The following is a 26,498-nucleotide window of genomic DNA, read 5'->3' on the forward strand; positions in this document are numbered from 1 at the left end:
ACGCGGGCAAGATTCGCCCGCTGTCGCAGCTTCTTAAGAAGGAAGCTGAGTGGAACTGGACTGCTGAGTGTCAGCAGGCCTTCGATGTAGTCAAGCAGGGCTTGACTAAGGCGCCGGTCTTGGCACTGGCTGACCAAGATCGCCCGTTCCACGTCGTGTATGACGCATCCGACTTTGTTATCGGATGCGCGTGGATGCAGCACGATCATGAGGGGCGTGATCGTGTGGTCTACTACCAGTCGTGTCAGCTGAAGCCAGCTGAGTGCAACTATCCTGTGCATGACAAGGAGCTAAAATATTTGTGTTAACAGTACAAACAAAGACCAAATGCCGAACGAATTCGAGTGGACGCAGAGAATTTTTTGCTGCACCCATGGTGTTTCACAAAAGTCGCGATCAAAAGGTCATCGCAATCGCCGAACACGGTACAAGAAGTGCATGGCGCGGTTGACTGCAGTTGTTAAGCGGATTGCTATGAACGAGTATGAAATTAAAATACAGAACCAGGTAAACGCCAGCAAATGGTTGATAATACCTGTTTCAGAGATTAACTTTATTTTCATCCATAGCACCACACACATTCGCATCCTACAAGTAGTATTCAAGCTGCATCTTACCTTACGACGACGACACTCCCGCTTGACGATCAGGATCGGGAAGACGTTAAGACGTTGGCAGACGCGTGTGTGTCGTCAACGCATATCGCCAATTTTCTGAATGATCGCATCAGTGAGTGAGCGATGGGGATCTTTGTGCTTTTTATTTTGACGATAATGTTTGGCATTTGAGTAGAATGCAACACAACAAACTGGCAATCTGCTTCGTAGTATCATGGGGGTCGATGCAGGGGAGGATAGACTGAAAGACATGTTGCAGCTTGATGGTAGTGACGTACAAGTAATTCAAGACCACACCGCGCGCGGTATCATCATCAAAACAAAGATCCAAAAGATGATGTTTGAGCGGTGGGGCGAGACGTTAGCTATGGACCTCACGCACAACAGAAACAACCTTGGGTATCATTTGGGCGAGTTTGTAGTGCAAATTTGTTTATTGCAACCTTGGCCTGTTATATCAACCTTAATATCTGTAGAGCAACCTTATTAATATTTTAGATTTGTATTCTAATGTCCTGCAGGGAGTTTGGTCGCCACAACAGCTTCAGACCAAGCGTTTCCGGTTGTGATTCTGTTTGTCTGGATGAGTAGGCCACCACAATATCCACAGTTCTCACATTTTTCCAGGAGAAAAATTCAAGATGGGAAGATGTCGAGACTGTGATCATCGATAAGGACTTCACAGAGTGGAGGGTCCTCGAGCAATTGTTTCCCAAGACTACAGTTTTACTGTGTCAATTTCACGCCATTACGTACAGGAAAAAAGGTGATGAAACGGCCGGTGAATCGACTAAAGGTGTCCCAAGAAGAAGAACTTCTCAAGTTGATGGCAAAGTTGCTGTACAGGTACGACACTTTTTCAACCGGAAGATTCACGAGTACTAATTTAATGTTATGTCGATTAGCTCTTCCAAAACAGCGTATGAAGTCAAATACCATATTCTCAATCAATACTGCCAGGACAATAATCGTCAAGCATTTTTTTGCGTACTTTGAGAAGAACTGGAATTCGCGCCGTGGTATGTGGTCTAATTTTGCACGTGGAAAGAGATTCACCGCAGTAAAAACGACCACGAATCGTATCGAGTCCAACTGGAACCAATTAAAGATGCTCCTAGGACTGAATACAAGAATCGATAAGACCATAGCCGGTCTGCTCCATCATCAAATTATGATTAGGCGCCAGATTGTTTCAGAGATTGGAAAACAGCATCGTCTCGACTGCCCCGTCCCTCGGTTTTTAAGGGCAATGACAGGCATGCTGGCGACCAAGTTTTTGGGGACGGTGAAAAAAAGAGTGGGAATGTTTTGTGAATTTGATGGAATCGGCAGTTTCAGAACAAAGCAGTGGTACTTCGTCTCTTTGGAAAAATTACAGCACCAATCAAAAATTCTCATGTGTCGCGATTCGGACTGGACATGTAGCTGTTTGTTCTACAAAAGCAACCGCTTACCGTGCCGTCATCTAGTGCACGTTACACGCAGAGAGCACGGATCTGATGTGCTTCCTGCTAGTTCAATTCATAACCGATGGAATATGTTGCGGCGCTGGATATTAAAGAAAATCTCAGATCAGAAGCCGACGCGTTGCAGTCCATTGCAAGAATGGTCAAGTTAAGGTCGCCGAAATTAAAGTTACCGAATGGAAACGAAGAAGGGATTCGTGAGCCAGACTTTAAGAGCCCCAAGCAGATAGAATATTACGCTTGCCCCGAAACGAGCGTGCTGACCATGTTGTTCTTTCTTCTGGAGATAAGTACTCATACGCAAAAGCAATGTTGGAGCCGCTGCTACAACACCTGTCGGATTTGTCGAGTTCGGAGTTCTATACAGAATTAAACGCTTGGAAAGAGACAGTCGACGATGGGCTGTGTCGGGCTGGATCCAAGGCAAGAGCACCTGCAACAAACGATGATAAAGACGAGATCGACGAAGTGAATGCTGAAGCGATAGGAGAAGTCGATTTTTTTTTTAGTGTTTTTGATCCTACAGATGCAATGGAAACTGCAGACCTAATGAATGCTATGGACCAAGAAAGTCCAGGAGACTTAACCTACGGTGATAGTGACAATGAGAGTGTTGCACCGACACAGCCAGCAACGGAAGAACACCAGCAGCCTCTACCTCTGCATCAGGGGGTTTCAATTGCCCGCGATGATATCAACCACGACGTATCTGCATCTTCAGCGCCAACAGGACCGATTCCCGCCACATCGGGGTCTGTGCGTCAGGTTGATGTCATCAATGTTCCAATGGCCGAGGTAGACCGCGTCCCTCTACAGTCGTGCACCTCCAATTCGGCAGGGCGGACCATATCAACAGTGCCAGGGCATACGTATACAACTTAAAGCATAAAACAAACGCAAATCCAGTGCACTGATATTTATTCTGTTAATTCAGTAGAAAATTTACGTTTAGTTTTGAGACGATGCCTGTGTGGCACCAACAATTTCTAATAGTCTTTGCAGATATGTTGTTCCAGCCTTCAGACAACCACTTCATGGCGGAGTAAACGTCGACCGGTGTGTAAGGAACACCCTTATAGAACAGGTCCAGCAAAGCAGCTTGCTTCTTGTTCTGGTACTCTTTCTTCAGGCACTTAATGATGCCCTGGTCCATGGGCTGCAGTACGGCAGTTGTATTGGGCGGGAGCTTGCGAATAGCAACATTGGATAGTTCAATAGGAGCGTCGTTGTGCGACGAAGCATTGTCAACAAGTAGTAGTACTTGTCGTTCTTCCAGCTGCATACGTTCATTTAGCGACAAGAGCCAATCACAGTACTTTACCGTATTCATCCACGCCTTCGCCGTATTAGTGTAGGTCTCTCCAATTTCGGCTAGAAGGTTGCGATTTTTTTAGGGGTCGCGGCACTTTAGACCGCCCAATGAAGTGCAGCGGAAGCTGCTCCGTGCCATCGGCGTTGGTGGCAACGCACACGGTGATCCGGTGCTTGCTCTGCTTCCTCCCCTTCTCTTTCTTGTTCACCGTTAGTGATCCTCGCGGTTCCCGGCGGTAGAAGAATGCGGTCTCGTCCATATTGAAGACGTCCCGGGGGTGGTATTCTGAAACGAGGGCTCGAAGTTCTTTAAGCCCCTCTTCTACTGCTGCGTCGTCCACCGAGGCCCCCTCCCCATGTCGTTGCGAAAACCACAGCCCTGTGCGCTGCTGGAAGCGGTACAGCCGCCCTCGACTAGGTACATTGCCTCCGGGTAGCTGTACCCCTTCACGCCGTGCAATCATTAGTACCGTAGAGCCCTGAATAGTTGCGTTTCCGTGCCAAGACATGGATTCGTCGATCTTCTGCATAATCTTGGCGTCAGACGCGCGAATCGCTGGCGCGCAACAGCGCTTCCGGTCGCGATGGGCGTCCGACAAGGCGGCAACGTCCGCCGACCGCTTGAGAATACTCTGGGCGGTAGTGCGCTTTACTGCTTGGGGGGGTCTTAAAACGCTCCGTTGCCCAACGAGCAAGTTCTGAGTGAGAGAGCGCAGGATCTGACTTGTACTTCTCGCTCAAAGACTGCTTTTGTGCTAGAGTTAGCGACATGTAGGAGGAGGGGCGATGTCCCATTGTCTTTGGCGGTAAAAAATAAAGTGTTTATTTGTATGAAGACGTCCCCTCCAAAACTTTTTAAATCAGATCGATGCGGCGTGTCATCCCTCCCCCAGGAGGGGAGAACCATTGAGGTTAATTGCTAGTGTGGTGATGGGCATAGGTAATTGCGCATCCGATTCGCGTAATCATCAAATCTGGCAGGGTATCGACTGATACCGGTGTCGAATTGGAGGTGCACGACTGTACTAAGCGTTTCTAGCAATCTATAATTACTTCGAGTGTTCAGCGTCTAGCTGTACACAAATATCCAAGCAACCTAACGGTAGGGCTTAACGAGTTAGTCGTATAGGCTCGTAACACCGCCAACATGAAGACTGTCGTTGAAATGATGGATAAGTATCCCGTCCAGTTGGAGGACGCGTACCTGCGCTCAAAAGCTATCGAATGCCGATGGGAAGCTATAAGGCCGGTGACATACATGCATCCTTTCATGATCCCAGTAGGTCTTACACGATCAATGGAGGCAGCTATCGAAACTGCCAGGGCGGAGCAAAAAGAACCCGATGCACTGGATGAAGGATTAAGCAGCAAGGCATCACACTAGATCTCGTGGTATCCATTGATCCCAAGCTCTGGAAGTTTAGCGGATAAGGTTGACTTTGCGGTCATGGTTGCTGTATGATGTATGGTTACGTTGTCCGGAAAGGGTCTCATCAGCTTCTCCAACATCGTGGGTGGTCTATGCAGAGGGTGGCTGAATGACAGCCCTGTGGATTTCTGTTTGAAAAGAATTGCTGATGATGTGGGGAATTGCTTGGTGCTATCAATATTAACATGGAGTGTCGGATGGCTGGCGGCACCTAAAGATTATATTACCGAAAAACAGTTCATTATTCACCGATGAATTTGAATGGAAACCACTGGGTGGCACAAAGCGTCAGACCAAAGAGCACACTAGTTGTCACTTCAATTGAGTGCGTGGGAAAACCGCAGCAGCCAGATTTCTCAAGTTGTGGGGTAATAGTGGTTGCTCAAGTCTACAGTTATCTGACTGACAGTCTACAATGGTAACTTTGCAATGTATTCGAGGACAGCATCAAGGTGATGAGGCTGAGAATGTTAAGGGTTATCATGTGAAACTCAAAAAGAGCAACGCGCTTCGCGCTCCACTACCGACAAGGTGAGACATATAGAGCAACAATTTGTCGACCAGCTCAAATACTAGCCTTTTAAAGCTGCATTAACAATTAATACAGATTTACGTACCCGTTAGCCTTTCAATCTGCTAATTGCCATTTCAAATAGCACCCGAAACGATAGTCGGCCATTTTGCGCAATGCCTCCGTCCCCAAGTTCTGCTGCCAACGCGTAGTTACGTTCTTCATGCTCTTCAACAATAGATAGTAGCTCCAGCTGAACTCTCAACAACTTGTCCAGAGTCGCATTCATCTTCTCTATCTTGTCCCGCATGACCTCCAGTTCATCAGCTCTTGCTCGTACCAATTCGCAAGCCAGCGACCTCCCGTCCATTGTGGCGGCGCTTCAGCTGTCCGCGAAAAATCGCTAAGTGTGAAATCCAGTGCGACACACATGAAGGATACGTGGTGCACACATCTCATACACGTATATATGTACATGATCTCTAAATTTAGACACCCTCTAACTGAATTCGTGACGAGTGCCACGTGGCCTGGTAATTTATTATATTTTACGCGGTGATATGGTTGCGCTTAGATCGAAAGGTTGCACTAAGACCTGTCGTATTGTCGTACTACGATTGCAGTAACGCCGTCCGCGTTGTCAATGCTGAAAGGTGCATTGAACGGGCGCGTTTAGGCTGCGTAAGTGCTGAAAGGTCGGATGCAGTGCAGCCCTACGTGAAAGACGAAAACGGAGGCGGCCTTTTAAATTTTGCCCAATTCTATAGCCAGGAAACGAGCCACAAACGAAACGCTTCAGCGATAGTTTAGTATTAATTACAAATATGTTCTGAGCCCTGTTAATCGGCATACTGGATTCATTAACCGTTTTTACTGAGCCGATAAAACCTGTTAACTGGGTTTGCATGTATCAGGCTCGTTCAAGCAAAAACTCTATTACCAGCGCAAATATTTCGTTTTTTTTTTGTAGTCAACACTAGTGTCATTTTGGATTATTTAGGAACGGGTACGTAACATTGTCAAGTACATTTAGCATTAATGATACCGCCTCTTGGGCGTCATACTTTCGGTGATAGGTCTTCTGTCAACGATCAAACGTTAACGCTTCACAAATACAAGTCCGCTTGACTTCCACTTTCAGCACCAATTGGCAGATATATCACGCCAGCTTCCAATGTTCTACAGTTGAATAAGAGACGATGTGCTACGCAACCGAGGTCGAAAAAAAAAAGAGCGATTCAAATACATAATCGAGTTTGCAGTAACTATTGGAGCTGTCAATGGCAGTACAATATGAATTGAGTCCATTATTGACATAAAAGTGGCAAAAGTTCCTCCGCCATAACCGTCTTGGGAATGATCATCGAATCCATTGCCCATGTCGTCATGAAATCGATAGCTACGAGTGCTCACCCAGGCTGCACTGCATGCCCCGCTTTCAGCAGATATGACTTAGTTTCACTGAGCTTCGAACTACGTATAAAAGTACGGAATAACTGGGATAAAACTCGTTGCGATTGTTGTAATCCCTCCCAAACACATTGCTGCAGTTAAGAGCGCCGGCGCTAGTGCGAATCGTGGATCGTGGGCTGAAAATGGTGCTAAACGATGCAAAAGTTGTACGCCACCACATCGAAACGTCCGAAAAATCAAACTGCTTGGTTTCCATCTGAGAATTGCTTGATAAAAATCCGCACCCATCACGGTTTGGAGAGGAAATCTAATAAAATATTAAGTGGTTGGGTTGGTTTGTTAAAATGGGTCGCCGAGGTGTGGAAACTAGACAAATACTGGTGAGTTGGCAGGCGTAAAGTGAATCGTCAAAGTCTAGAGCATAGCTACCACAGAGCAGTCTTTATTTTATTCGCTGAACTAGTAGTCTTTTACTAGGCAATGCTTCAATGATCCCGGTCCATGACCCTACCTTCGCATCGTAAAAAGCGAGTGTATTTCAATCAAAACCTCACGGTTTTTATTGTCGAAGCTATCTCTGCCGTCTGGCATGGGTTCGATGTCCTCATAACACTTCCCAGTGTTTTTTTTACCACGAGTATCGAACTCACAAGGCGCTAACCGCGTGACGGGCAACACGAAGTTGATTCTCTGTCAGTCCGAGGTCGCGCCAAATCGGTCTGATTGTTTCCAGGTTCATGTTACGCTTTCTCAAGACCTTGTAGAGATCGTTCGTTGTTGTACCATGGTTCAGCAAGTTTTGGGCTGCTTGCTTCGGTGACTTGCTGAGTCGAATCCAGCGGTCGAAAATCTTATCCGGACCTTTCCCACTTTTTAGCCACATTCCGGTGATGTCTAAGTCCGAAAGCTTTTGTTTACCCAGCTTCTGGTACTTGAGCCACAACATCTTGTCACTTAGTTTGGTGCTCACAGCGGATTTCCCTTTCTTCGCCAACTCGCTTAACTTCGTAATACCTGGGAGGGCTCTCTCTTCAGCATCCACATCGTTGGTAACAGTCGGGAGGTTGTCAGACCGTAAGAGTCGCTTACCAGACGCGCCACGATCTCTAGCAGCAACGACGGAGTGAGATAAGCCCAGACGTTGAGCGTTTTGCACGACAGCAGCTTCTTGTTCAGTGACAAAAGCGGATATGGCATCACACGACGCGATGGCAATACACAGAGCTAACAGCAGTACGTGTGGCAGATGCATTGGGTTCTTGGGTTTTGATCTTGAGGCTTGAGGAGAAATCGAAAGTGAGACGGTATTTGTTGCTTTAGAATTGATGAGCAATGAGACCTGATGGCCTTCTATTTTTTTATTAGCATTTTATATACTGCTTAACCTTTGTATGAATGTGATAATTGAATGGTGATGATGAGTACAGAATCGGGTGTGATTCGGGAAGAGATAGTGTGCAGCACAATGGATTCGCCGTTTTATGCAACTAAAGCTGGGAAGAATAATGCGGTCGTGGTGTGTAGGCATCTCGAACAGTAGAGTTTGCCGACAAGCTTATCTAATGAATGCTATTTGAAAGTGGAGATGTTCGCTTCAAAAATTAAAGATGCCGAGGTGATTCATGATGAAACCCTTCCAAATTTTACTTCACCTTGTTACACATGTACACGCATCTAATCGGGAAAGTGGGATACCCTAGCAAATGTACATCTCGTTATTAGACATATCCTTTTCCATTGGCCATCCACAGGGAGTCGGTGGAGAGGATTATGGACAGAAGCGTACCATAAACGTATGGACAGAAGCGTACCGTAAAATCAATTGAATCGACCACTTGGCCACTCTTAACCACCGAAACTAAGGCCTACCCACGCACAGGCTCGCACTAATACTGTAAAAAAATCACTAGCATTTAGCATGTAAGCAAACTCTAACAGTTTTGAGTTTCTGGTCAGACCCCGTATGGATGATGACATTTTACTGTACAGCTAGAATATAACAATAATCCTGTGGGATATACAGTTGCAATGGCTCCTGCCTGCAATTGTTTATGGTACGTATATTCTTCTTCAACTCGCGCAAGAGTGCTGGTGTCGATCGGTAACTGCGAAAATTCGTAGCACCTTTTGCAGTAAGGGGCGTTTAAATTTTGGCAATAAAAACATGTGCACACCAATAAGCATTTGCTGCGGCGCCTCTGTCGTCCAGATAGCCCTGTAGTGTCTGCAGAATGAAGACACGGATGGGGGAGCCGGCGAGGCTCCCAAAAGGTATGCCGAAGTGTATTTCTTGGCAAAAGGTAGAGTGAGTCTTTGGTACATGTACTTGCTACTCTAGTTGGCGCCGGATGCGCTTTTGGGGTGTTCAACCCGTTGGTTGGACGCTGTTCGTGTCAACATCATTGTCGTTATGAACTTAGGGTGTCATCACAGTTGTCGATATACGCCGATCCTGTAGATAGCATTGTCGTTATGCACATCCACTTGTCAACAGCATTGTCGATACGCAGGAGCAGCCGTAGACGATCCGTTTCACCTGACTGCAACTCGAATCTGGAGCTGCCTGGTACTTAGGAAATTATTTACGGTAAGTGCGTACTTAACGCAAGAGCCGAACTTAAGAGGTAACGTAACTTTTGAAAAAAAAATTACGCTAGAATTTTTTTAGAAATTTTACTAAAGCAACCTTAACTCCTTAACCCTTCTAATCCGACCATAACAGATTATCCGGAATGTAGTTTCAGGAGTGAAAAGATTCCGCGTTGTCCACAACAAATCTGACGCTGTCGAAATCCGCATATAGAGGTTTGTATGGGATAAATTTTTACCAGGTCAACTGTAGCGAGTCTGGGCGGTGAGACATGGAATTTTCAGAAAAGGACAAGGGTTACAGATATGAGAATCGACGGGAGGCTCCCTGTCTTACCTTTTTTTTTTTTTTTTTTGAGATCTGCGTCCGGGAAGAGACCATCACTCCGCCAAATGAAGACGTTTACTTACGCGACGGAAAAGGATACCGCGCAAATGTGGCGTGAGCTCTCCAAAAAGGGATAGAAATTCTACAAGTCGCGTGGTCACAGCAACGTTGGCAAAAACCTGCCACCTGGTGGAAGGGTGCAAGGTACTGAAGGTGTGGATTGTTTCCTCGGTATTGAATCTTTTGATATGTGCTTTGTTTGATGCATCAGCTAACGCTTGTTATATAGGGAACGATAGCTTGATGGCCTATTGACGCAACCAGAGCTGGCTAGCGTACGGAACCACCCCCTCTCAAGCAGCTGACGTGTCACCTGCAGCTTCACGTGAACCGGAAGGCAATCTGACGTCCTCCCTCTCCACACAAACCAGTGCACTGCCTCCCCCCGCGCGCAAGCCCGCTTCGAAGCCACCTGCAGTGAACCAAGTTGAACGGGCGGCAGCCACACCACCGGCTGCTTCCAGCAAGGGCAAGTCAAGGGTACCCAGACAAGCAGCGAAGGCGACACCCGAGACTTGATTGCAGCTCAACAAGCCGCCGAGCAGCACCCACGAGCTGAAGGAAAGTGGAAGGCGACAATTCCAAAATCGAGCACAAAACGACATCCCAGCGGTACGTGTGTTATTGACTACTGTGCTCAAACAATACTAACAGCCATGTTACGTATTGTACAGATCACGGTGCTCCGGATACTGCCCAAGGCATCCCGGATACGACTGAACAAGCTGTTCAGGATGCTATTTAAAGCATTCCGGATACTATTGATCAAGGTGTTCCGGAGCGCGCTGTGGTAAGCGAGAAAGGTCCTGAACAAGAGGCAACGCAAGCTACAGTGTTCCATTGGATGACTTTGACCCCGATGACTTTCTCGCCGCTCTGAGGCGGGATCGACTTTTTGACGATGGTGATGTTGGTGGCTTCAATGCTGGTGGCGGAGATTGGTTGCTGGCTCTTACTTCTGACACGGAAGGTGATGAAGATTCGATCTTGCAAGACGAAAGTGACGACGAAGTTGGGGATGACGACCTAGTGGTTAATGTTGACGGCGAAAGCGATGACGGAGGTGCCGTTGAGCTTGACAAAGTCCCAGTTGCGTTTGAGCTGACTCGTGGGGGCCTAGATCGCCTGGAAGCGGAGGAGTGGGATGTGTATATGGAGCAAGAAGCTGGACGGGTTCTCCACGATGCCTTGCCACTGTATGATAGACCCTCCGATCCAACGCGAGCTGCTCTCGCTTACGCTGAAGACCACCTGCCATCGGTTACTTCTTCCTGCTCAAGGAACTCTGGCGGCGCATTGGAATGGAAACGAACAAGTATCGCAGAGACAGCATTAATGCCGTTGCCAAAGCAGATGCGCTTTCGTGTCCTCCAGCGCCGTGAGACTGCTCCATCCACTTCCGGGTTGAGTGTCGAGGAGTACCAGACAAAGCTTGCCCGCAAAAGTGCTGTCCAGCCCCATGAGAACGTACGATTTGTTGGCTTGCTTGTCGCGAAGGCTCTGGAGCCACGACAACATAGTTTGAGTCATCACTGGATAACGCGAGCTGAAGGCGCTCTATCGTGCGGGTCGTTTGGCCAGTTTATGAGTCGTGATCGGTTTCACGACATAGCTCGCTACTTTCATTTCAACGACAATGACCGTCAGGGTGACAGCGACGACCGGGCTTTCAAGATACGTTTCAGTCATCCTTGCTTTGCAAGAGACCTTCTTTCGTGGATACCTCCTTGGCGTAGGGATCTCCATCGACGAAGGGATGGTGCCCATGCGGCATCGTCGCAACCCGATGCGTCCGTACATGCCCCCAAGCCCAATAAGTGGGGAACCAAGTTCTATCTGACTTGCTGCGCTGAGACGGCGTATTGCACCCCGTACGGAATTGTATTGTTGCGGATATCCGTCGCGTATGACGGATATCTGTGATATGTTTGAGTGTGGAATCCGTTATGTGTTCGGCATGAGCCGTAATGTCTTCCAGACGTCACTAACATTTGCTTGATATGTTCAGGTTGGAGGTGTGTTGTGGCAAGGCCAACAAAAGCGAAGTAGCGGTCGCGCAGGAAGCGGTTGTGGAGAATATCGCAAAAGTACTTCGTGGGCAGCCGACGCAGCGACGGATTTGCACGGATAATTTCTATACGTCATCCCGCTTTCAGACAAGTTGCTCAGCATGGGCCACTACCACGTGGGGACGATCCGCAAAAAACCGCAATGGGTGGTGCAAGGCGATCGAATTCAAACAGAAGAAGCGTCAGAAAAGATGCCAAGAGGAGTCTATCGTATGGCGGTTTGGAGAAGCCGCCCCGAGTTTGTGACTTTATCGTGGATGGATACCAAGCATGTCAGGTTTCAAGCTACTGGCTGCTCAACCCAGATCGCGGAAGTTTCTCGTCGAGAGCCTGGTGGTTCGATCTCCCGTGTGCCATTCCCACAGCTTACACGTGACTATCATGAGACCATCGAAAGGGGGTGGGGTCGATGTGCACGACCAACTACGACTACAGAGGTACTCTATACAACGAGCGATTCAAATGCGGAAATATTACAAGACAAATTTTCTCGGGATAGTCGACATCGCCATGGTGAACGCGTTCATCATTCACAAGCTGGCGATGCGTAGCCGCGGGAGAACCGTCCCGACGCATGCGGTGGTCATGCGGCGGCTGCACATTGCGCTGCTGGGTCAGATAAATGAGGACTTCGATGGGGACGATGACTTGGCAGACCTTGTCACTGAGTCACTCCCCCAAATCACATAGTTGACCGACGAGAGGAACGGGGGAAAGCGGCGGCAATGGCTGTGCAAAGTGTGCTCAACCTACGCCGGTCCGGGTGTCCGTAGCTTTGAGACCAGCTACTCCTGCCCAACGTGCACCAAGGCAAGGAAGGGCACACCTTGTGTAACAAGGCGCGCAGACAGCAGCACGGCAGCATCCTCACCTGTAACCAGATTTGGCACCAGAGCTGGCGGAATGGCATGACCATCCCGCCTGAGTTGCAGCACAAGATCCGCTTCGTGGACAGACGTCGGCGCGAGATTTTTCCTAACGATGATGTCGAAGACGAGTAGGGGGATAATAATACAGCTAATGGAGATTCTTGAGTGATGGTCATTGTTGTGTCGTGTCTGTACTACTCCGTCCCATTTATGTTGACACATCTAACGATTTATCGTCCACTGTCGTCAAATTTCATTCAAATTGATAAACGTTTGTCTTAAAGCATGCACCGCACTCGTGCGGTCCAAACCGTGTGCTCATTTAGTCAAACCGGTTCATATTGACCTCGATTTTGTAAAATGAGTGGTTGAGGGGGCATTAAATGACCTGGGAGAGGGATAGATATCGCCTAGCCTCGCTATATTTGACATTTTATTCATTTTTATATTGACGACATAATACCACCACGAAGAAGCGGCGCGAGCTTAGTGACAACGAGAGAAAAGACGCGGTCGTGGAGCTGTTGAAACAGTCGGTTGAAGGCGTTCCTCAGACCGGCGCCATCAAGGAGATTGCGGATAAGTTCGGTGTCGACCGCAAGACGTTGTCAAGGTTATGGAAGCCAAGGACAGGCACCCTACGCTCTCCTTCCAACCGCCACCAGCGCGGCCGCCCTAACAAGGATCTCTCCGCCAAGTTAGAGAGGTTACGTAACATCCCGTTGGCACAACGAAGCACCCTGAGATCAGCATCTGCGGTCTCTGGAGTGGCACGAACCACGCTACATCGTCGCATACAAAGCGGCCAACTTGTGGCTCATGTGAACACCGTTAAGCCGTTGCTCATGGAAGTTAATAAGGCCAGCGGTTGGGGTGGCGCATCTCCCACGTCGAAACGGGCTCCCTGCATTTCAACGACATGTTCGATACGATTCATGTGGACGAAAAAAAAGTATTTGACAGAGGTTCGGCGTCGCTACTATTTACTGCCTGAAGAACCTATCCCAATTCGACACGTGTGCTCCACGCACTACATCACCAAGGTGATGATGCTGGCTGCGGTGGCGCGTTCGCGTTTAGATCCCGATTCAAGGGCCTACTTTGACGGGAAATTGCGCATTTGGCCGTTCATCGAACAGAAACCTGCTGTTTGTAGCAGCCGCCGGCGACCTACTGGAACGCTGGTAACGATGGAAGGGCACGTTAACCAAGAAAACTACCGAAACATGCTAATTCAACAACTTGTCCCTGCCATCCGTGAAAAATGGCCTTTTAGTGGCCGTGGAGGCTGCGTCAGAGTGCAGCAAGATAATGCCCCCGCCCACATAGATACCAGTGACCAACGGTTTGCTACTGCTGTTGCTGAACAAGGACTTAACGTCCAGCTTTGCTTCCAGCCGCCCAACTCGCCCGATCTCAACTGCTTGAACCTCTCGCTCTTCTCTGCAATTCAAGCTCGTCAACGTCTGAAGTGTCCAACGACCATGGACGAACTTATAGAGGCCGTCGCCGACTCGTACTGGGAGTTGCCTCCGTCGAAGCTGAATGTAGCGTTTCTCAGTCTTCAATACTCCATGGACATGTGTATCAAGGGCGGAGGTGGCAATGCGTTTAAGCCTCAACATATGGCGAAGTAAAAACTTGAGAGGGAGGGGCAACTTCCTATCTACCTGCAATGCTCTCCTGAAGTTGTTGCGGTTGTGTCTCAGCACCACAAAAGTAGTACTACGTTTCATACTGAAAGCTAATATAATTATGTTGCATCATTTTTAAGACAAAAAAAGTAGTATGGGTCAACATATATGGGACGGAGTAGTACAGTGTAACGGATTTGCCGGGAGATCGCAATTGGCAGTTATTCGTGCGTGCTTTGTACTGCCCATCTCTCCACAGCAGCCAATGATATGACCTCCCTGGGCCACGTGTCACGCAAAAGGACTTCAAACAGGATACAAAGTACTGATTTTCCGGCATATGTTAATTTATATATGAACAATTCCGGATAATCCGCCGTAGTAGAAAGGTTAAAACAACCTTACATGTCTCACGGTTAAGGTTGCGGTAGCAACTCCGGCGTTTTGTGGATTGAATTGTCCAATAACAGCGCATTTTACGGGTGATATTGAAAATTGAGGTCTCAGTGAAAAGTTATCTTGATACAAATTTAAGACTTCCAAAAGTGGCACGTTACTGTGGCACACTACTTAACACCGTTGCAATATCGCCAGTGGCCATATTGAGGATTGCGCTTTTCTCTGTGTGAGCTTTACAAATGGTAGTATGGTGTGATACCATACTGAAGTATCCATACAAGTGTTGCAATCCGGGTAGTTTTTTTTTCTTCTAACCTCTGATGGCACAGAACTCTTTCTCGATAAGCGTAGGGGTTAGACAGGGCATTGCATATTTCATTTCAGAGAAACACTAACGGTAGGATTTGAAAACACATATATATTGTCATATCCTTATCACCAGATACGACAGGGTATGCAAACCCCGAGCTACGCTCATCGAGGGGGAGTTCTGTAGTCATCATTGATCGCGAAATGATTAGTAGCGGGAAAAAATGCCAGCAATGATGCCGTACAACCGATCTGGTGGCCAGCACAAAGCGGTGGGGCTGAGCAACAATGTGAGCTGTAGTAGTCATCAGTGATGGCGTAACGGTTGGAAGAATCTGCACAGTTGAAGTAGTGGCGCGTTGCACCACCTGCATGTGTTCAGGGAAGCCAATGAGTTCTAGTGTGAGGACTGGCCCCACGAGTACGAGGTGTTTAAGCTCTTTAAAAGTGTTGCTTTCTACCGGCAACGTGCTACAAAAGTGCTGGGACGAATCTAATCGGCAAACATTGGGTAATGGGGCATTTTGGAAATCGTGCCTTTTAAACTAAAATGGGCAGTTTAGGAGATCTCCAAAGAGTAGTGTAAACAGCAATGCATGGGAATTAAATGAAAATTTCAAAGGGTACTAGTTAAACAATGAAAGTATGTATGACCCTAATGCTCTAAGGACACTTGTTGATTACCCGTTTCAACTGTCTTCCTAGATCGCTAGTGTAGTGATATCGAAGTAGGAAGGTCTGTATGCCCACAAATATCGTATTTAGTATATGTACAACCACGACAGAACCTCACCGTTTGATTGAACGTGCTAAAACCTCCCTCAATGGTATGGTTCACGCTGAAATACAGGTAAGTCCAACAGCGGACGCGCTCTGCAAGTCGAATCCGCAGTTTGACAAAGCTTTATCGAGGGGTTCTCCCAGTTCAGTCTGCGGACATTGCTTCTTGTTTTGTCAAGGTGAAAAAACAAGAAGATTATTTCCTTGCGCCCTGATCGTCTCCGGTGCTGTCGGTCCGTGTTTTACGCGGTAGATTTTTTTTGGGATCATATACGGAACGGATCAGGTCTTTGAACAGACCAACCCACTCCGACTGTGATCAGGTTCCTGAACAGGGTATTACAGAGGTAAGCAAGAAGACAATGTTTCCTGTATCATTTTCACTGACCTACCCATGTAATGCTGCCATAGTGAAGGGTGCTGAGTTGCAATGGCTGATAGATGCCAGTGAGTGAGTCGCAGCAATCGAAGAAGGCGGTTAGTTTTAAAACAAAGTCTGGAGTTCTAGTTCGCTCAGCTTACATCTAGCTCCTACATGCAGGCCCTGCCATCGTGGTATACCAGCAAAGCGGGGGCTTCTAGGACCTAGAGAGACTGACAAGTACTCGCTTCGGTGCTTTCTGGAGACGCTTCGTCCGAGGAGCTATCGGATGCGACCTCAACAGCCAGCGGTTCGTCGTCGTCGGAGTCGTCAGCGATGTCCTCGGGGATCTCGACGGGTACAGGTAGCTCAATTTTCTCGCGTGTTGTTCGGCACACACGCCCGCGCGGTACATCAGCAAGCCGGTGAACATACTCGGACGAGAGTGTCTTGATGACACCAACAAATGTTGCCATGCTTGGTCGAGGACTTGGAAAGCGACTGTTAAGCTCTCTGTTGAACCTTTCCAGCGGATTATTAGCGCGCGCAACAAGCTCATTGTCCAGTCCTGCAACATTCCACACTTCCACATCGTACTGCTCCATCCAGGTCCGACGGAAATATTCCCAAAAGCCACGCCATTTTGCCTTTGAGTACTGAATTCCAGCAACACTGCAGCGTTGTCTAATCTCGCGCTTTACCCACTTCGTGCCAAGGTCAACCAGACCGTGCTCGATGACGGTTAGCATACTGAGGACCCCACTCGTCATCGCTATGCTGCACTCTTGTTCAGGGATGGCAAAACGCTTCATGGCGCGTCTGAGCGCTTGCTTCAGATGGAACAAGCAGCCTACCACAAGGGCATTAGGGAATTGTGTATTGACCGCGTTGAGAAGTCCAGTCTCAAAGTCGCAGACAACTTCGGCAGGCTCCAGCTGCTGGTCAGTGCTTTGAACCACGAAGTGCAGCATGTCCCAGTACGAATCACCAGATCGAGAAGTACTTAGCACATAGTAGACAGGTACGAAAATCCCTGATGCTCGATCATGCACCATAAAGATAACGCATTGTTTGTATCCACGCGGCACGCAAAGGAATGTGCCATCCACAAACAGTGTAGCCCCGTGGTAGCGCAGCAGATTAACCAGCGATGGATGCGCCTAGTCTAACAACCGTGTGGGCTTGTTAAGGTTTTCGTTGTTAATCGTCACGTAATGAAACTGAAAGAAGGAAACAGCCTCATCAAGAGCTAACGAGAGCGGTGGAATTTCAATCGCACCATGAACGTCTCCACTAAAGTGTTGGTGTCTCGCCCGATTAATGTGGCGTTGCACTTGCAACTCCGAGAGCCCCCTTACCACGTTGCCGTTGTCAGCACCATAAAACTCATCACGTAGAGCCTCCCAAATCTGACGAGCAGGACGGGCAACTTGCTCAATTGCCAAAGCATCAGCTCGGCTCATCATTTCCATCGTAACGTCTTCAATTCTGCCAGGGGCAGGAACAGCATCACGACAGGTATGCGGTCGCACCGCAGAGAAGCCCATGGTAGCGATTGTGAACTCGAGCGTGCCACGGCAGCCACTGCGAAATCTGGAGCACCGATATGCAATCTTGCGCGAGGATGTCCATGCTCGAGTGTACTTAAAGCCACGGTAAAAGCAAGTAGTCCGCTCTTGACGTGCTTGGCCTCTGGGGTGGCGGTGTACGAAGCCGGGAGGGGCGCCGACCCGAGCTGTATCCTCGTGGGGTACCTCTGCCAGGCCCTCCATGTTGCACAATGAGCTATGCCCTTCCATCGGTCTTCTCCAAAGTGCCAGCACAAAGATCACCGTGCTGCCGTCATGACCTTTCATTTACCGATCTTGTATCTGATCATGGTGAAAGTCGAGTCTGTTCAAAACGCTGATCCGTTCCGTATATGTTCCATTCTGCAGCTAACCTTTTACGCTTAGCGTCGTTTGTTATCAACATGGCTCGAAACGCTAGATCTACGCATGCCACTATATCAACAGGATGACAGGGCTCGTCGTTAGTGTCCTTGTTGATGTGCGTGCTAGACTTTCAGACATCAGCTACAAATACTGCACGAAGGCGGTAAGACCTTCATCCTCTGGTCTTCATCATGATTGCCGTTTACTGTAATCTACAAATGCTGGAGCATCAACACTAACATGCCGCAGACATCTAAAGCATTACCATGTCGTCGTACTTCCGCCATAGACGCTCAATCCGCGTACTGCTTTGACGACGAGGTGCTCAACGGAGACTGCGTTCTTTAACTTTGTTATGCAACTGTTTAACACTGCCAGAAAAAGCTTCTTCGCCAGGACCACCAAGCTGCTCGTCTAGAAATAAAGCTTCTGTTGCGAGCTAAGCTGGGGTGTGGCCGTGTCCACCGCCACCAACAAGGTATACGCGCGCAAACGTAACAGTCGATGAGCTAGCTGCACGACCATTGTACAGGACAAGCGAGATCACTCACGTTAACTGGTTCATACGTTCTTCGCAATATTTGCCGAACGACTTTTGTAGCAAAAAAAGTAAAAAAAATGTTCGTCATGTTTCTATTCTCTTCTTTTCACGCATTTTGACAAATACATTGAAAGTGCTGCGCAATTCGCGGTCGAGTTCCAGATCCATCGTTCCCATGGACTCCCATATTCGTCTAGAATATGTTGGCGCCAAGACGACTAGTAGTTAAGAAGTTCCTGAGATCGGTATAGGAAGTCTTGTGCTGTAGAGAAGGAGGAAGTCAATGGCAACAACGATAGCGTATGCGGTTTCCCTATGAAAGTTCTATTCAGTACCTAAAAAAAACTCGAATACGATCGCTGGTCACGCATAAACAATTTAGATTATGGGTGCACAATTTTATATCAATTTTGCAATTCCTTGAAAATAATTGTAGTTGTGACAAAATTAATTGTGAGGGTCTCTTGATCGATGCACGTCACCGCAAGGTTGGACCCACATTATGAGTGGGATGTAGAAGAAATTAGCTGGTTGGGTTGGTCGCCGAAATGGTGGTGTGGATGTGAAAGGAAGGCTTGGCTGTAGGTATCGTGCCAGAAGACTCGGATGTGGCTGTGTATTACTTAACTGCCAACGTCTGCAGTTCGGTACTTGTCAAGTTAGAAGATAACAGTCGCCGAGGAATGCAAGCAGGTTTGATCTGAATAATCGAAGTCTAATGAGCACAGTTTGCACAGAGTAACTGGCATTATATTCTGCTGAAATAGTAGTAGTCTACTACGCACTGTTTGATGAGCCTCAAACCATGAGCTCAACTGTGGACCGTTCAAAACGTACATTTCAACCAAACCTCATGATTTATACTGTCTGAAAAGTCCTCGTCATCCAGCAAATGTTTAATATCCCCTCACAATTGCCTACGTTGAAACAAGAATGTCGAACTCACAAGGCGCTAGCCGCGTGACGAGCGGCACGAAGTTGATACTCTGTCAGTCCGACTTCGCGCCAAATCGGTCTGATTGTTTCCAGGTTCATATTACGCTTCCGCAAGACCTTGTAGAGATCATTCGTTGTTGTACCATGATTCAGCAAGTTTTTGGCTGCTTGCCTCGGTGACTTATCGAGTCGAATCCAGCGGTCGAAGATGTCATCATAGCTTTTCCCGTTTTTCAACCACATTCCGGTGATATCTAAGTCCGAAAGCTTTTGTTTACCCAGCTTCTGGTAGTTCCACCACAACTTCTTGTTGCTCAGTTTGCTTCTCAATGCGGATATCCATTTCTTAAGCGTCTCGGTTAGCTTCGTCATGCCTGGGAGGGCCCTCTCTTCAGCATCAACAGTCGGAATACTGTCAGACCTTAAGAGACGTTTGCCAGACGTATCTCCGGTTTCAGCAGCAGCAACAGAATGAGTTGAGCTCCAACGCTGAGCGTTTTGCGCGACAACAGCTTCTTGTTCATAGGCCGATAGAGCATTGCACGAAGCGATGATAATACACACCGCTAGCAGCAGTACGTATGGCAGACGCATTGAGTTCTTGGGCTCTTGGGTTTTGGTCTTGAGTCCTGAGAGAAAAAATGAAAAGTAACATCAGGCGCTCTTGCTCTAGAATTGATGAACAATCTGGTCGTGTGGTGATGCTAACTGATGGTACATGTACTATCCACTATGTACAGAGTCTGTGAATCCCAGACTGTGATTATGGGAAAGAGCTATATTACATGTAATGCAGTCGCACTACTATTAAGGTACATCTTCCGCGAAGAACCAATCCAAAAACCATTATCTTGTGACTCGGATAACTATCCAGTCGCTGAATCCATCGCTTTCTGCTGGAGCGAAAATTTATCACATTATCAGTGTCTTGGAGTGCCGTTATGGTTGGGATGTTTTAGGTGCTTACCTACAATATAATATATTAAATTGATGTAAAATTGACTGATCTTGATGACGTGATGGAAACAGGGTGATTACTAGGAAGGAGTCCGTAAACGTCACACTGTAATTCACAAGGCAGGGCCCTGCAATTAATGAAAGGCGGCCCCGCGCAGTGCCTCTTTCTAAAAACTACCCTCAATCAGTCGGTGGAGTGCATTGTGGACAGAAGCGTACAACTTAATCAATCTTTGACCTATTGTAACACCTAACTACTACAGTAAACTACGGCCTATTAACACACGGATGGGCTCACTGCAACACTGTGAGAAGTTTGTACACAGGAGCTGGTTGTGTTGGCCAGTATTCTTTCCTGGTCAGGTGTTTCGGGGCGGAGCTAATTATAATGTGCTCACTTGGTGAATCGATCCTTGAAGCGCTTTGTATGAATTATGACAACGTCCAGAGAGCCCGGGGATCAGGTCGACAACCGAATACTCTATCTGATCTGAGCACTTATTGGGACAATCACAGTCAGCCTGAAACCGTACTTTACTAAAAACACAATAATTGTAATTGCCCGAGAACCAGTACTTAAGTAAGTAACAAGCCAGCGTGATCAGACCCTAATCCTTAGGCTAAGGGGCTGATCGAGACACAGCTGTAGTTGTAGCTGGTGATTGTATTGAAATTTGGACCAGATGTCAAATCGCCACATGTGTGCATTGTCTGGACAGTACACTGTAAGTCTGCAAACGTTTCAGAGATTACCCGTTTACCCCCGTAAGCTAATACGTGCAATTATTTTTTGTAGTCATATAGTATTGAAGCCACGTATTATTACTATCCGGAAAAATCACTGTCTTGAGCTGTACAGACGATTTCCTCAGCAGCCATAGCTCTGGGAACCCCAATATACTCTTGTCTAAGGGTACTCCTATCCATGAATGTATCACAAAAATGGATCCAAGTACCTTTAGCTTAGAGGAGTGCAGAAAATTACTAAAGAGGACGATTGATGTGGCTCGTAACTGGTGTTTCACATGCTATGCTCTCCTCTTGCCAATTTTATCTCGCCAAACCAGGATACCGTCATCTCTAGCTCAGCCAGTCCGCCTCACACTCACCAACTCTCCACGACTGCTGTCAAATATGCTAGCTCCATGCTAACACCCCCTAGTTTGTCCCAACCAGAGCTAGATTCAAGAATCTACGGTCTTCCTCTGGTTCGCTACAGGCAACGATATGGATAATGATGCACTGAAAAGCACTGGACTCACTTCCGGTCTCGCAGTTGGCCACCAAATCGCGACACGAGGCGTGCGGCAGTCTACATCCTACTAGGTACTTGCCAGTTGGGTTTCGTGGAATGAAGAGAAGGGTGTCACTGTCACGGGTGAGGCAATTAGTTTGAAGGTTGAGCACTTCTCCGTGATCCTAAAGCGCGAGTCACGTCCAAAGCTGTCAGAAGGATAGGTTTCATCGGTACAACATTCGGATCGGACGTGGCAGCAATAATGCTCTTGTGCAGCTACCCTTACAGAACTAATTTCCGAAAAAAATCGGCTTAAAATGCACGAGAACGTGATTTTGTGTCCATTCGTACTAAGGATTCCTTCTATCACTAGGTAAAACCGTTGGTCTTGACCACATTTGGTTGAGTTTTTTCTATCATCACATTGTATTAAGTTTCAAGTTAGACAGTACTATTTAGGTACTATACAAGTTTACGAGTTTGATGGGAATGACATCCAGTCTAGGAAGAACGATGTTACAATATATAAGATCATTTTAGACAGGTTAATATATCTGCAGTTGCAATGACTACAACTTGCACTGATTCCGTTGCTTACGGAACCTGTAGATACGTGCATAACCTACGCAAACATCAATTTCATCATGATCCCTGATCGTGAACGGATCAGGAGCTACACGTAACGTTAGCTAATATATCAATTGCTACTCCGTGTATTAAAAGTACTATTATCTCTAAAGATCAATATTACCTTATATGGCAGAAAAAGCTCGGTGCATTTGGCCAATACAAGACCCTCGTTTGGCATTCATTAGTTGTGTTTGGTCAGTTATAGGATACCATCTAAGAGACAGGGTTGAATACTCTAGCGACGTCAAGCCATTTGAAGCAGCCCGTAATTGGCGGGCCATCATTTTTGTTGTGCTTTTATTCTGTTTTACGCATTGATTGGAAGTTTCAGAAATAGCCAGAAAATCGAGAAAGAGAGAGCTTTGTTTGGTAAGTCCTGGTATCGTTCTCTTTGTTTTAAAGCAAACATACAAGTAGGTAGAACTAAAAAAAGCGGGTTGGAGCCTGCCCCGAATTGCCATTTCCCTAAGACATAAGATGCACATAAGATTATATCTTATGATACTTAGATACTACGATTTATATTGACCATAAGCTAGTAATACTTCGTCATGTGTTGCTAGTCGTGCCGTCAGTGTAATGATGAATCAATAGTTCAATGATGACTTAGTCGAGCGGACTCGGCATTGTTATCTCACAGTAAAACGGTTTTCTCGGTTCTGATACCGGTTAGTACCATCACAACAGCCATATCTCGTTGTGAATATTGTTTTCGCTCCCCTCCAAACGCGCACCGTTCTCACTCGAATCGTATTCGCCTAATAGTCGCTGTAAGCGCTTCGCGCGCAGTTCCAACACATGAACAATGCATTCATCATATTAAAGTACCGGTGTTGTCGTGCTAGTATACATTACAAATAGGACAAACATATCGGAGAATACCCAAATTACTTCAGTATGAAACAACGTATTATTGCCGATATAAGGCCGAGTGGAGAGTCTCCACTCGGCCAAGGTGGCGACATCATCAGAACGGATAGAAGTGTTCTTAACTACAAGCGGTACATCATCAGAAATTCAATGGGTACAGTGTTTGAAATTATCATCTACGACCACAAAATAATGTTCGTTAATATTCCTGGGATAGCAGTACGAAGTGCTGCAGAGCAGCTTGCAGGCGATGTATTTTTTTTTACTCTGTCCGTCTGTCCGTCTATCCTGCATCCTCTCTTACCGATTTCACCCTTCTTTTAGACTTCTTTTCATATACGCTTAACACAAGAAGCTCACCTGCGATATTAATTTGCATCAATATCATGATGATCTGGCTGGCGCACACTTACTGTTGCCATCACAGTCTCGGATCCTGACTCAGGATCTCTGAGATCCCAGTACCCAGAACCCAAGTGTAGTAACCGGGTAGAAAGACCCGGGACACCGATCATAATTAACTTTCTCATTGTCGGCAAGCTCAACAAGATGGCAGAGGAGGCTGTGGAGTAAGGACTTACGATTGAGGTCCCAGTGCCGTTGCCAGACTCAGCCGGCAACACACAATACACACCTGCGGAGAATGCTACAGTGTCGACACACCAAGGCGCGCGCCGTTACCGGTGGTCGGGGCCGTTCACTGTGCCCAACCCGGTGTTCGGAGGTTGGGAAGGTGGGTCGGAGGACATGGAGATGCCAACGGCTTCCCCTGGTGGTGTGGAACCCCAAGTTGGAGATTCACCAGTCCAGTACGTCATGAGTAACGCACCCGCACTCCCGGCTGCACCGAAATATAGCGGCAGCACGCTGCAAGAGAAACGAGAGTTTATGAGGGCGTACCAGACGTACGTGCACGCCCTAAGTGCGTTTCAGACTCTGACTACGAAGCCATACATCATGCCGGTTAGCGCTTGTATCGAGGAGCGCATGTGTAACCTAATTTGTCTATATGAGTTGAACAAAGACCCTAGTTGGGTGACAGAGGCTGAGTGGGTTGCATATTTCCTCGAGGATCTCGAACCTGAGCAGGAGGACTACACTGCTGTTGATGAGGCGGTGAAAAATCTCAAGTTGAAGACGACTTTTCTAGACGCGAAGAGCCAGCTGCGGACCGACATGCACAAGATTTTGGACCAGCATAATGAGAACATTTTCTTTCACAAGGAACATGGTGGCTGCTTTAGAACCTGGTGAGTTTCGCTTAGCTATCAAGAAACGCTTGGCTTTAAAGCAACACAAGGATCTAAGGAAGGACGTTGTAAGCTGTTATAAGTGGATTCTCGTTTGCTTGTGGCGTACTTGCAGTGGAATCCGCCAAGCTCCAAATCAACTCGCACCCAAACTCGCTCACAGAATGGGTCGGGTCATCAGGGAGGCTCGAATCGACGCACATCACCCCCTGGCCAATCACCACATGCGGCTACACCAGGCCGCAAAGAGGAAAAAGATCCATCACCCCCTGACCAGTCGCAACAGGGCTCGAAGCCGCCTATCGAGTGTCTGAAGTGCAAGTCTAAATAACATCGTGTGCGCCAATGCCCTCACGTAAGCCCGAAGAAATTGATGAACTCATTTCGACATGGAAGTCGTCGAGAACAGCTGACAAGAAGCACATGTGTAAAGTGAATGCACAGAAAGGAAAAGAACTGGAAATCTTACGAGCAGAGGATGACGGTACAACGGTGGTCAACGTTTGTGGACTTACTGTGAGCGCGTCACTCCTTGATTCAGGAGCAGATGAATCCTTAGTGAGTTGCGGAGTGGTGGATAATTTGACGGGAATGGAGTGTTTTATCGCGTTCCAGCAATGTGAACCTGTGCCGTTGCATCCAGTCGGAGGGGGCATTTTATCAGTCTCCCGTAAGATTCGATTCGACGAGTTGGCATTGGCAACACCAGCAGGTCCACTGATGCTACGCGGGCTCGTGTGCTGGATTGATGAGAGCGACAGGTCGCTGTCCTTGACGATAAGTCGCCGGGTGATGAACTGGGTTATTCTACGCCTAAGCTCCTAGCAGAAGCCAAGGCTCGCAGTGATGAATACCTTTTGGACGATTCCGTACCTACCGGTAACGAGAAACCACGATTCATCGTGCATGTACGCGGTCATGCGGGATAAGACTGATGAGTATTTTGAGGCTGATCACGTGGACGCGTTAGTGGCAACACCAACACTGGCGTCCGCTCCAGACCATGAGAGCGTTCTCAAAACTTTGCAGGATAAGATTCAAGAAGCTCAAGACGCGGGACTGCCAATTCCATGCGTTGAAACGCTGCAAAAGCTACTCGCTTGCTACTGTAATGTATTTCGCCTCAACATCGGAAATGATTCGCCAGTTAAAGTTTCGTCGCTGAAGGTGCGGTTGTAGGAAGGTGCTCGTCCGGTAAAGGTGAAGGCACGTCGCTACCCACCGCTTAATCGGCAGTACTTGGATAGTCACGTTCAGGAATTGCTTGATCACGGCCTAGCGTATGTGAATCACCGCAGTCGATGGATGGGCCTCGGCGCCCCGGATTGTAGCGAAGAAGAACCCGGGTGAATATCGGATGGCGGTTGATACTAGAGCGATTAATGCGCTTACGGATGCTATGACATGGCCAATGACTGATCTGGAATCTGATCTCGCCGATGTTGAAGGATCAGAGGATTATTTTACTCTGGACTGATGTCGTGGTTACTGGCAGTTGCCGTTGGATGAAGAATCCCAAGAGTTGTTCACTATTATCACGCTACGGGGCATGGTCACGTCTACGCGAGTTCTCATGGGATTCTAGGACTCTGTTGCGTTTTGTCAAGGTGTCGTGAAGCAAATCTTCGGTCCGCTACTGTCTCGCGAGATCTTAACCTGGCTTGAAGACATTTTAGGCTATGCCAGCTCTCCAACAGCGTTGATGGATGTGCTGGAGCATGTTCTGGCTCTGTGTGAACAGTTTGGACTGAAGTTACATCCAGCTAAGTGTTGCTACTACACGAAAGAAGCTCTGTGGTGCGGAAAACTCATCTTGGCGTCGGGAGTTCGCCATAATCCCGAACGCATTCAAGGATTGGTGTGCTTACCACTCCGCGAACGGCAGGCGATTTGTAGCAGTTCATCTGTGCTGTAAACGGGATGAGGAATAGCATTCCGAACTACTCAGAGCTTATAGCCGACCTGGCTCCTCTTCATGGAAGTCGCTGTCACCAAAGC

The 26,498-nt window shown here is 47.6% G+C and overlaps 11 protein-coding genes across 11 annotated transcripts; 7 read left to right on the forward strand and 4 right to left on the reverse strand.

The window, feature by feature from the left end:
• Positions 1–438: 438 nt before the first annotated feature.
• PPTG_21133 (hypothetical protein) lies at positions 439–1,186 on the forward strand (the record flags this gene model as incomplete). Its single annotated transcript, XM_008895586.1, has 4 exons — positions 439–507; positions 570–729; positions 848–1,038; positions 1,139–1,186. The coding sequence occupies 4 exons, from the start codon at positions 439–441 to the stop codon at positions 1,184–1,186; spliced, it is 468 nt and encodes a 155-aa protein (XP_008893834.1).
• A 1,206-nt stretch (positions 1,187–2,392) lies between these two features.
• On the forward strand, positions 2,393–2,633 carry PPTG_01868 (hypothetical protein; the record flags this gene model as incomplete). Its single annotated transcript, XM_008895263.1, has 2 exons — positions 2,393–2,551; positions 2,610–2,633. The coding sequence occupies 2 exons, from the start codon at positions 2,393–2,395 to the stop codon at positions 2,631–2,633; spliced, it is 183 nt and encodes a 60-aa protein (XP_008893511.1).
• Positions 2,634–4,541: 1,908 nt separating this feature from the next.
• Positions 4,542–4,778, forward strand: PPTG_21134 (hypothetical protein; the record flags this gene model as incomplete). The annotated part of the gene is made up of 1 exon (XM_008895587.1): positions 4,542–4,778. One exon carries the CDS (start codon positions 4,542–4,544, stop codon positions 4,776–4,778), a length of 237 nt encoding a protein of 78 aa, XP_008893835.1.
• Positions 4,779–5,248: 470 nt separating this feature from the next.
• Positions 5,249–5,734, reverse strand: PPTG_21135 (hypothetical protein). Its single transcript, XM_008895588.1, has one exon. It carries the CDS (start codon positions 5,702–5,704, stop codon positions 5,444–5,446), a length of 261 nt encoding a protein of 86 aa, XP_008893836.1. The 5' UTR covers positions 5,705–5,734; the 3' UTR covers positions 5,249–5,443.
• A 1,659-nt stretch (positions 5,735–7,393) lies between these two features.
• PPTG_01869 (hypothetical protein) lies at positions 7,394–7,999 on the reverse strand (the record flags this gene model as incomplete). The annotated part of the gene is made up of 1 exon (XM_008895264.1): positions 7,394–7,999. The coding sequence occupies one exon, from the start codon at positions 7,997–7,999 to the stop codon at positions 7,394–7,396; it is 606 nt and encodes a 201-aa protein (XP_008893512.1).
• Positions 8,000–9,729: 1,730 nt separating this feature from the next.
• On the forward strand, positions 9,730–10,243 carry PPTG_21136 (hypothetical protein; the record flags this gene model as incomplete). The annotated part of the gene is made up of 2 exons (XM_008895589.1): positions 9,730–9,778; positions 10,044–10,243. The coding sequence occupies 2 exons, from the start codon at positions 9,730–9,732 to the stop codon at positions 10,241–10,243; spliced, it is 249 nt and encodes an 82-aa protein (XP_008893837.1).
• A 137-nt stretch (positions 10,244–10,380) lies between these two features.
• PPTG_21137 (hypothetical protein) lies at positions 10,381–14,299 on the forward strand (the record flags this gene model as incomplete). Its single annotated transcript, XM_008895590.1, has 6 exons — positions 10,381–10,514; positions 10,606–11,628; positions 11,733–12,031; positions 12,071–12,406; positions 12,574–12,790; positions 13,153–14,299. 6 exons carry the CDS (start codon positions 10,381–10,383, stop codon positions 14,297–14,299), a joined length of 3,156 nt encoding a protein of 1,051 aa, XP_008893838.1.
• A 3,006-nt stretch (positions 14,300–17,305) lies between these two features.
• On the reverse strand, positions 17,306–17,917 carry PPTG_01870 (hypothetical protein; the record flags this gene model as incomplete). Its single annotated transcript, XM_008895265.1, has 1 exon — positions 17,306–17,917. One exon carries the CDS (start codon positions 17,915–17,917, stop codon positions 17,306–17,308), a length of 612 nt encoding a protein of 203 aa, XP_008893513.1.
• Positions 17,918–19,562: 1,645 nt separating this feature from the next.
• On the reverse strand, positions 19,563–20,150 carry PPTG_01871 (hypothetical protein; the record flags this gene model as incomplete). The annotated part of the gene is made up of 1 exon (XM_008895266.1): positions 19,563–20,150. The coding sequence occupies one exon, from the start codon at positions 20,148–20,150 to the stop codon at positions 19,563–19,565; it is 588 nt and encodes a 195-aa protein (XP_008893514.1).
• Positions 20,151–24,845: 4,695 nt separating this feature from the next.
• On the forward strand, positions 24,846–25,325 carry PPTG_01873 (hypothetical protein; the record flags this gene model as incomplete). Its single annotated transcript, XM_008895267.1, has 1 exon — positions 24,846–25,325. One exon carries the CDS (start codon positions 24,846–24,848, stop codon positions 25,323–25,325), a length of 480 nt encoding a protein of 159 aa, XP_008893515.1.
• A 93-nt stretch (positions 25,326–25,418) lies between these two features.
• On the forward strand, positions 25,419–25,850 carry PPTG_21138 (hypothetical protein; the record flags this gene model as incomplete). The annotated part of the gene is made up of 2 exons (XM_008895591.1): positions 25,419–25,613; positions 25,680–25,850. 2 exons carry the CDS (start codon positions 25,419–25,421, stop codon positions 25,848–25,850), a joined length of 366 nt encoding a protein of 121 aa, XP_008893839.1.
• Between the last annotated feature and the right edge of the window lie 648 nt (positions 25,851–26,498).

Source organism: Phytophthora parasitica (genome assembly GCF_000247585.1).
Source record: "Phytophthora parasitica INRA-310 unplaced genomic scaffold supercont2.3, whole genome shotgun sequence".
Classification (NCBI taxonomy): domain Eukaryota; phylum Oomycota; class Peronosporomycetes; order Peronosporales; family Peronosporaceae; genus Phytophthora; species Phytophthora nicotianae.

Excerpts from the sequence above, each read along its gene's own strand:
- PPTG_21135 (XM_008895588.1), bottom strand. The coding sequence starts at position 5,704 with ATGGACGGGAGGTCGCTGGCTTGCGAATTGGTACGAGCAAGAGCTGAT.